Source organism: Ruditapes philippinarum, unplaced genomic scaffold (assembly GCF_026571515.1).
Source record: "Ruditapes philippinarum isolate M1 unplaced genomic scaffold, ASM2657151v2 ctg6150_1_1_1_1, whole genome shotgun sequence".
Taxonomy (NCBI): Eukaryota; Metazoa; Mollusca; class Bivalvia; order Venerida; family Veneridae; genus Ruditapes; species Ruditapes philippinarum.
Window position 1 is genome coordinate 37,054 of NW_026864837.1, and position 10,700 is coordinate 47,753.

At 33.6% G+C, this 10,700-nt stretch overlaps 1 protein-coding gene across 1 annotated transcript; it reads right to left on the reverse strand.

The window, feature by feature from the left end:
• Positions 1 to 379: 379 nt before the first annotated feature.
• Positions 380 to 10,432, reverse strand: LOC132726979 (1-deoxyxylulose-5-phosphate synthase YajO-like). The gene is made up of 9 exons (XM_060712392.1): positions 10,325 to 10,432; positions 9,304 to 9,442; positions 8,808 to 8,953; positions 7,859 to 8,018; positions 6,416 to 6,589; positions 4,933 to 5,030; positions 3,611 to 3,786; positions 2,367 to 2,509; positions 380 to 1,610 (listed from the first exon to the last, which is right to left on the reverse strand). The coding sequence occupies exons 2-9, from the start codon at positions 9,415 to 9,417 to the stop codon at positions 1,479 to 1,481; spliced, it is 1,143 nt and encodes a 380-aa protein (XP_060568375.1). The 5' UTR covers positions 9,418 to 9,442; positions 10,325 to 10,432; the 3' UTR covers positions 380 to 1,478.
• Between the last annotated feature and the right edge of the window lie 268 nt (positions 10,433 to 10,700).

A 10,700-nucleotide genomic window follows, 5' to 3' on the forward strand; every position in this document is an offset into this window, starting at 1 on the left:
ATACCATAACTAACAGATTTTGAAACATTTTTTGTGTAATCACGTGTCATGCCTAAGAGCAATGAAGCAGATAATAACAACATAACTACACATTTAAGATCTAGGAAGGTGTTGATTTTAATATCAGTGGTCTCAATAGTGAGGTCAATTAAAGAACAAAATAATGAATTGGGACTGAATTTGGTGGTCTTAAAAGTGGATAAGTGAGGTGGTCTTAATTCTGAATCATGTAACCATTGACATAAAGGACAGAAAATTCCGTTCTTTAAAAAACTGGTCTTAAAAGTGAGGTGGTCTTAAATCCGAGGTGGTCTTTAGTAGGGATTCTACTGTATTTTGCATTGTTTTTTTTTTTTCATCAAAACTGAATCTTCTCAATGCAATGAGATAGAGTAAAAGGATTTTCTGCGCTGGTCAAACGTCATATTAATCTCGATCTGAGGCCATTTCTAGCCTGTCTCATATGTCCAAAATTTCCATATTTTCTATTCAGTGCAAGATTTTATTTTCAGTGTAGATAGCACTCCGTTAATATACATGTATAAGAAGACTATGGTATGATAATTTGATTTATGGTGGGACAAAATTGCTTGTACCGGAGATTTGTTTGGTCAGAATGAAAACAAAATAAGAATGGGTACTAAGTATACATTGCCCTCTAAAGGGAGACAATTTACGGTATGATAGTATCAATATTGACAACCAATCGCCATTTTTTAAACGCTCCCTACTAAATGTATACAATTATGTTCTTACTCACTTGCCAAACTAAATGTAAGCCTTAAAGCAAATCCAAATCTCATTTTCTCGTAAACTGCTAAATGTCTTGATAGTTTATTGTTTGAACTGCTTTGCATGGGTATGGTGAGAATTTGAATTTAGGAATATCCGCAAATGTGTTCATACGACGGTTATCACGAAACCTTCAATGTGAAACCCATTAGGGAATAATATCTGCTGCTCGTTAACACTTTAGGAAACACAACTGTCAGCTCCAAAACAATCTAAAGTTTATTTCGTTTTCTCACTTGTGATCTACATTTGATACATTAAAGTTTCGTAATATTACCATGATAAATTAATTAAAAAATTAAAGAAGTAAATAAATCGGTTACTGAACAGTCATCAATATTGAAATACACAAACAACAACTGTGGAAGTTTATTTTTAATAAAACAGAAGGTATTCGATCTGCTGCTGATATTTAGATTAATTCGCCGTCAAGCGTGGGAATCTCATGACCTCACTAATATGATTGATGACGTCGCAACTATAAAAGTTGAAGTATGATATTCGGCGTATTATTTATTCAAAGGACAATAGACAAAAAATATTACAATTAAAAAGTTATGTGGACTTCACCTCAATGTCGTATTATCTATGTATGAAAGCTAAGTAATTCTATATCGCACACTTTCGCAAACTGTAACGAACAAAATCAACTTCGAAACACCACATCAAACCTGCGGGTCATGTATCTATATTGAAGATTTTGGAATTTTCACAGATTTTTCATAGAACGGATTATATCTTCCAGCATTTCTCGCATTCCACAGCATATTATAAGGGTATGGTTTGTTGTTGGGACTTACTGTGTCCAGTGCTTCCATCTAAATAATAAAATTGATCTCATTAGTCAAAACCTTAACATAACTACTAACATAACTACATTTGTAACCTTAAATGTAAATATACGTAAATAAACGCCACCTAATTACAGAATTGTAAAACAACAACAATCAAATAATGAAAACCAATAATAATAAAGATATATCTCGTATTTGGAGATTTGAAAAAAAGAGAAGCCGTGTTTGATGACTGGAAAAAAGACAAGACATATTTGGTGAATTGAAAAAAGAGAATTGAAAAAAGACATATTTAGTCAATTAAAAAAAGTCATATCTGGTCAATAGAACGGAGAAGACAAATCTGGTCAATGGGAAAAAAGAAGACATTATTGGTCAATGGAAAAGAAGGAAGACAAAAATGGTCAATGGAAATAGGAAAAGTCAAACATGCATCAACTATGCAGGGTGATAAAGTCACAGTATTTCTTCGTATTTGAATTGAAAACAATTGTTGGTCATTGAACAGATATTTAATTTTAATCATTTTTTATGAAAGGACATTGGCTTTTTACAGATCTTTCAGTGCCAAACACTTACTTTAATATTTAAGCTCTAATGCATATTACTGAACAAACATACGCATTGCTATAAGTCGAGATTGCTACTAATAATTGCATCTCATCTCAGATTTGTGAAATCAGGTTATTAAAAGATTGCATTTTGAAAAAAAAACAAGTACAAAATAGGTTTACTTCTAGATAATATACATGTATATTATTGTGAGTCTTAATTGATCACCTGTTCATCAGTAAGTTGCCACTGAGTACTACCAGCGGCCATGTTTTCCTCCAGTTGTTTTAATGACGTTGCTCCAATGACAACCGAGGCCACACAACTCTTTTGTAGAACCCATTTCAGAGCAACTTGTGCTATTGTCTTGTCTACAAATTTCGTGTTATTGTTTATATAATAAATATATTTGTCGAATTATGCTGGGCATTCGCCAACATTTTCATGCTTTGTCTACTGTATATTGCCTAAACTTGTTGAGAGTCTACAGTCTTATCTTAGGCCGGCTCACTTTTAAATTAATTTAACCCACCAAAACAACATTACCCCAAAAGAAACCCTAACATTCTAAATAACATCTAATTTATTCTTACAATACCTTTAAAATTCGATAATAAATCTGTCTGGATATAAAGCATGTCTGGATAATGAGCCACCATTATCTTACAGTCAAATTTAACTTTAAAGTTAGCTGGCCTGAAATAAGTCTTTAGACTTCGAACAAGTTAAGGCAATATAAAGAAGTTTAGGCAATGTACAGACTTTAATACGAGGGCTGTCCCAATAAGTCACGTACAACGGCGTTTAAATAAAACAATATTACTTTATGGGCTTCTTAAAGAATCTATTGTTATTTATGAATTTCAAGAAATTTCACCTTTTGTCTAAAAGAAGATGCTTACTGTACAAATACGTTATAAATATTTCTAACAGGTTATATTACTTATATATAAATGCTGTTTGCAAAACAACCCGACATTGTTTATATAAGTAATAATGTTAATGTTTTCAATCTTTTAAGTATTACCTCTCTGTAGGATACAGTTTTGATGTCAAGCCACCTACTTATATGAAATATACACTTATTGTCTTTATAGTGATTATCCACGACTCCGTGGGACAGTCCTCGCACAGATATTATGCATGTGTAAAATATAGAATTCCACAATACTAAATGTGTCAAATGTTAAGGAGGCATATGAAAGAAAATACAACATACTGATGCCCTTAAAATATGTTTAAAATTCTTAATTTGAGATACATTATAATGCTTCAAAAGTTTTGCTTTATTTATGACACATGAAAATTAAGAAGAAAAGGTAAAAAGAATAATGTCTATGTCCTAAATATATCTATATGAATTTATATTGAGTTGTAAAACTTCTTAATTTTTCATAATTCAATGAATCTTTTAAAAAAAACACTGCAAATTTTGTGACACAATAATAATTAAACATTCTTTTTTAAATTACCATTTTCATTGGATATTTGTTTCAGGACATCGATGATTTGCCAGTATTGATCATCGCCGGAAAATTGCGACCACGCCCCTAATTGACCAAATGCTTTTTGTGCCAGCATGTATCCAACTCTGCTTGTGCTAGCATCAGGCACACCTTCTCTTTTAAACTTTCCAGTCAACAATCCTCTAAAATAGAGCATATGGTATATTACATATACTTGTACATTACTTACATTTTGTAAGCTCGCCAGGTCTTGCCCGACCCAAAAAATATGATAAACAAGATCAACAAGGAAAGGCGGCGTTCAATGAACGCAAACCCCCATATGACCCAGCAACAAGAACCAATGGCAAGGAGCCCAGGCGGACCCCAAACAAAAACAGGACAGGGCAAAGACAGAGCACGGACAGGTTAATCATTAAATGATAAATAATTTGTAACTGATTAGGAATTCAAAGAAAATAATAATAGGCCAACAAAGGGGAAGGGAACAGGAGACCGGGGAAGGGGGGGGGGGTAATCAAAGAAATAAAACTAGAGGCAAATGGGAAGATACTTACCGTAGACGAGAAAACAACAAGGGACACAAGCAAAAGTGTCACCAAAACAGCATGAAACAACATAGACATACATCTGAGGAACACAGTGGGGCGCCGCCTTGGAGCATAATAATGACTGCTGGGGAGTTAAAACTGGTTAATGGTGCACCAAACCTCGCTCTTAGCCCCACCATGTTCCCATAAACGAGACAGTGTAAATAAAATGAATCCCCGCCAAGTGAAATTCTAACAGTTGTCATGGTTACAAAAGGTTAAATAAGTAAAACACTAAAATGATCATGTAGAAACATATAAAAGTAAACCCAATGACCATAACAAAAGTACTCAATGGCCTAAAGGAAGACAGAGCAACAAGAAAATCACCTACAAGGGCCCGACGAAGCAAGGCAGAAGACGAACATTAAGACAATTCAGTCCCAAAGGGCTTTACGAACTATCCATCATGGAGTCTCCCACTTGGTCCGTCAGATGCAATCAAAAACCAAAACACATTACTCATAAAAGAAACCCCAACACTCAAATTATCATCTATTTATTTTCTGTTAAATAATTTGATATGTTTTTTTTTAAAACTTGATTTTAGAAAAATATCCTTTAAATTGATAACCTTTTCAAAAGAATGCCCTAAAATGTACAAATGTACCATTTGAGAATAACATTATTAACAGGGGGTGCGCAATTCTGTTTGACATGATTTACACAGGCTACTTAGATTGTTTACAATATCTTTTATAAAAAGGAAGTACGTGTAGTAAGTAATTTAGAAATTACCCTGTAAGAGGACTCCATGGCAGAACTGCAATACCTTCGTTCTGGCACACCATGAATGGTTCCCACTCGGATTCTCTATGTAATAGACTGTATTGTTGCTACATGGTTTTGAAACAAACAAAAAAAGCTAGCTATATACTGATAAGCAAACGATAGTTGTAAGACATTGCTAATGTTGCTTACATCATTAAAGTGACTTTATGCTCACATTTTCATTGTCAAGTTGAGCTGTAGTAACTATATGTTTCAAAAGATTAACTTTTGACATATTTGACAATTGTGACTGACCAACAGTTGATGATGGAGTATGTTTAGGATAGAATATAGATCTGCCTAAAATACAAAAAAAAACTGTCATACTCTTTTGATTTGATAAATTGATCGACTGGTATAATTCGATGGATGTTTATATAGATATTGAAAAAGAATCGTGGCAAAATGAAAACTTGTTTGATTTCACTTGTTCACTCACTCTTGGATGGGCATAATGTCAGATATCTCGAGAGCTTGAAAATTACAGCATAATCTCATACTAGTATTCAAGCATCTGTTTGTAATAAGCAATTTTCAGTAGGATAAAAGGGCACGGGGTATAAAGGTCTAGAAAGACCACAGTTTGCTTAAAGTGTCAGAATACTCTGTATAACATACCAATACTCTGTTTATCCCCTATCGTCTCTATTTCAAATATTCATCTCATTATTCAACTGCATACTAATCACTCTATTTTAACAAAGACAAAATGTCCCTGTGATAAACATACATGACAATGAACACTGAGGTAATGAATTTACACAGCGCCTTGCATTTTGTAATACAATACGTTAAAAAACAAATCGTTGTTAGTTGAAGACAGTGTAGCATATTCTTCTATTTATGGAAAAAAATCTCAGCCGCTTATATCTTTAACAATTACAGGACTCCAATAAACTTAGCATCGGATTGAAAACATTACAATTCTACGTCACATTTTTCTATATGAGAATATCGATCTTGACAAACTCAAGTAACATGACATGTATTGAACTGTGAATCGGTCGACACGGGTTCGATGCCCAGTTCGTGCAGGTCACTTTCGTTACGACTGATCACGAATTTTCTTTCCACAGTCATTCGCACTGTACCTCTTCTCTGGCATGTACAGATGTTATCAGCTCCTTGCAAAAGTGAAGGCAATTAGTAATGGTAAACTGCTTGACAGCCTTCCCAAGGACGTATGCGGTGGCCGAACAGTGCCGAACAATGATCTGGTAAATTCAATGTGGCTTACTGCCATGGTGCGTATTAAAAACTACCAACACCATGTATTGCAATATGATGAAAACTGTGTATATCATTTACTAGTAAAAGGTAATTAGACCTCAGGCAAAGTATGTAGCAATAAGGTAGAATTATGGTATGCCTTTTATTTGTAAATATATTGCCGGGATAATTTGATTCTGGTAAAACATAATGAAACGAGGTATGTCAATGAATAGCAAACCTGTAATGTGACACATGGCTGAAGTCCCAGAGTTTTGTATGTGTCCACGACTTGTTGCAACTGCCACCCACAAAGGTTGCTATAGCCATAGTAATGAATTTTACCACAGCGGACAAGGTCAGCAAACGTACGCAGTGTTTCTTCAACAGGTGTGGCATTATCCCAACCGTGACCCTGACAAAATATGAAAAGAAAAATACAAGAAAACCAGTAACGTGCAACGCATCTAAGGGCACCAGGAAGTAGTTGCAAAGTAAAATGTTGCACAATGCTGGGATCTAAGCGTAAGAAAAAAGTTTATTGGAATATTAAGTTGCTTAGGAGGTTCTTTTACAAGAAATAGCATTCTTGATAGGCTATAATGGACGGTTGTATCAAGGATCAGCTCTTCCCTGAGAATTTAAAACTTAACAACGAAAAGGAGAGAACATATCTTTTGAAACACGTGGAAATAAAATAAAACAAGAGCTGTCGGTAGGACAGGGCACTAGATTATTAGTAAGAAAAGAGTTTAATAATGTTATCCTTTTAAAAGTTCAAAATGGCAAACAATACGGTCATGTAACTGTTAAATGGACCTTGGATAATTACCTCCTTAAATACTATCAAATAAGTGTGTAAGTTTCTATCCATTTTCATCCGTAGTTTTGAAGATACTAACTTGCACATAGAATTTTATACGAAAGACACTGCTTGCACACACAAAGAGACTTGTCATAGTACCGTGATGACTCGTGCAAACAACATGTTAACTTGTCAAAGTATCATGATGACTCGTGCAAACAACATGTTAACTTGTCAAAGTATCATGATGACTTGTGCAAACAACATGTTAACTTGTCAAAGTATCATGATGACTTGTGCAAACAACATGTTAACTTGTCAAAGTATCATGATGACTCGTGCAAACAACATGTTAACTTGTCAAAGTATCATGATGACTTGTGCAAACGACATGTTGACTTGTCATATAAGAATACATTACATTATTGATACTTGAAAAAAATTGTAAAAATATTAAAGTTAAGCACCAAAATACTACAATGTTTTACCAATGAATCCCAAAAACGTTTTGTATCCTCAAATACTTATTAAAATAAAGAAGGATTCTGGGATATACATCCGAAAAAAATCTAATGTACTTTATATCCGCCAATATTGTGCATATTTTTTTATTTCAAATCAATATAGGTTGAAAATAGTTATTGCTGCTATTTTCATTCGTTGTATTCAAGTTTTGATATTTATTGAATCATGACAAAAGTCTACAGCATTTATAAATGCATTTAACTTGAAAACATATGTTACCCTAATTGATTAATAGATGTTTTCTTATGTTTCTCCACGTGACTACAGTAATGGGAAGCGGATACGAATAATGTTTGAATATGCTGATCGAAGCTTTCAAACACAATCCAGCTGACATGTCAAGATGTCGCCTACCTGATACAAATCTATGTATTCGGTCTGCAGTCTTTGAAGACTTCCTTCTAGAGCCTGAGTAATGTGTCGTCTGCTTAAACCAAGATTGTTCGGTTCTTTGTCTTTCGTATTGAAGCGCACTTTTGTTGCCAGTACTACGTCATTTCTGTTGCTTTGTTTACTGTGAATAATAATGGTATATTTATAATTGAAGAAATTGTTTAGCTGTTGCATCATTTGTCCTTTTATTTTTTAGAAGTTACGTTGCTGAGAGTGAGAATTTAAAATGAAAAGCAAAGTGCACTGACTTAATTTAGCCGTCAGGAAAAAGTTCTGCATAAAGAATAAAATTTATTTCACAATATGCGAACATAGAAAAAGTTAAATGAAAATTTGAAAATTCTTTAATTGTCACCTAGTTTAGGCAGACCATAACGCCCAAGTATGTAAATATTCAAGATAATGAGAGAGAGAGAGTATAGATCTCCATAGACATTGCTTACGTCTCAATGTTGAACATTTATTATATTGTTCCCGTGCGATTTTTTAGTTTGTAGAAGTTCGGATATGCGCTGCTCGCTTTTATGGGAATTCACATGCAAGTTAGACACTAAAACTTGGATCTAATGACGATAGTCATTAAGTATCTTATTACTTATAAAGATCGTTGACAAATTATATGGCCCTATATAAACGACTATTTGTAAATATAACCAGAGCCGTTAACCTGTCAACAATCTTTATAACGAATTTATAATACAGCAAGCATCAATTTAGAGAAAAAAGTAAGATTTCTTCATGAATCGACAGCAGCCATGTATATAAAACTATATAAACGTCATGATTATCCAATGAAAAATGGCGTTACAAACGTGCAGTATTATAAATGTTACACTCCAATAAAGCTCTGTCTTAATGAGTATGTTATACATGATATATACATATAATATTAAAACATGCTGCTGCATACCTTTGAAACCAATTGCCAATAATAGTTTCAGATGACCCACCAGTGTAAACGTTGGCAGTATCAATAAAGTTTCCCCCGAGATCCACAAAACGGTTTATGAGTGTATGCGCCATCTTCTCGTCAGAATGAGTTGGTGTGTCATAAAACTAGAGAATTTAGTGTTTAACAGTGATGAAGTAATTCAGTGATTTTCTCCATTCTGTTCAGCAGGTTGATACATATACAATTTACTTTAAACTTTAAAAGCAGTCCGCCTGTCTATATATTGGATCTTTTTATTAAATCAGGAAGTGTTGAAACATGCAGTCAAATATAACAGTCTGATATATTTTCAAACAATTGAATGTAAAGTGTGTCTATATCAGTACATTGTGTATATAAATTTTATTTATTAAGATATTGACGTTTTATGAGGAATAAATTAAGTCAATTTCAGATAATAAGCTATTTATAAAAAATACATTAATAAGATATTCATATTTATTTTAAATCTTACATTAAATGGACCTCCTTCTTGCTTTCCAAACGTCATTGTACCGAGGCAAATATTTGATACTTTTACACCTGTCTTTCCTAAGTAGTTGTACTCCACGTCTGCTGTAGTAGCCATTTTTTACTGTTTGTGACTGTTAATACTAAATACACAAATATTTTTATAATGGGTGAATTTGGGCTTCCGATGAGTTGAGGTTATGGGCTGACTCCAATCTAGGGCTTTGAATTCTTTCATTTTCGAAAACTTTCCAACCAACGTGGTTCTACTTAGGTGCCCGTTCATGCATTGAAATCATGTAAGACCGGGAACCGTAGCAAGAATCTCCACCAGTAAAACATGTAAAATGTGCAAATGTCTCTTATGGTACCCCAACCAAATGTACAAGATTTAAGGCAAATCATACGAATTGATTTTAATTGTTCTTCAATATCTCTCCAAATCATGGTGTTAAGACAGTCGCGACATGCAAATGCTCATTACAGATTATTTTGGATATGCATGCTGAAATGTTACGGAAAAAAAACAATATTAGTAATAATGAACCTATATAAAACTGGTCGTGCTCTTTCATATTGATATACAAGTAGATTTTCTATTGATGATAATGATGTTGTGTTTGATAAACAAATAACGAATACTTAACATATACAAACGAAAATATTTAAATAGTATAAAAAGGTTATTGTGTCAAACAAAGGACAAGGCTCGTACGTGTTATGTCCTGGGTCCGTACTCGATAACGAAAGCTAGTTTTCAGCATTAACGAGCGGATTGATTCTTGAATGCATAAGTCGTGTGACTTGACTAGTGTACGTCCTGCGTTGTAGTTACGACGTTGTAGTTACGATTAGCATAAATTGTATATATTATAATCGATGAAATAAAAGATAAATACATTTGTACAGAGAAAAAAAATGATTTCGAAATAATAAATAGCCCGAGACATTAGCGATCGCCCAACCCTTATACTTAAACTGATATAAAAAGATTAATACCTGCATGATGCGCGAATAACACAAACCTTTTATAAAAGTAAATCCATACAAACATGTATATTGTACACCGCTTTTGACGTTATTTTCTATTTGACGTGACTTGATAAATGTCGCTTCAGGTGAGGCTATTAAACAGCTGTTTACATCGATATACAACATTCTATATACATGTCTACATAATGATTTAACTGCGCGTTTGTAACGTCCATTTCATTGGACATTCGAGATCTTTATATTCACTTTAAAGTAAATTTTAATGGTAAAAGAAACTTACATAAATGTTCGAGTGCTCTAGATACTTTGACACACATATGCAATAAGGTTATCTGATCAGTTGTGTTATCGCACCAGGTCAATCACCACTATATTTTGATAAAGGCGATGACCACTCCTCCCCGTCGT

Excerpts from the sequence above, each read along its gene's own strand:
- LOC132726979 (XM_060712392.1), bottom strand. The coding sequence starts at position 9,417 with ATGGCTACTACAGCAGACGTGGAGTACAACTACTTAGGAAAGACAGGT. Across the intron at positions 5,031-6,415 it reads AGCCATGTGTCACATTACAG|CAACAATACAGTCTATTACA; the intron begins GTTTGCTATTCA and ends AAAACCATGTAG. Across the intron at positions 1,611-2,366 it reads GGCAACTTACTGATGAACAG|ATGGAAGCACTGGACACAGT; the intron begins GTGATCAATTAA and ends TTTATTATTTAG.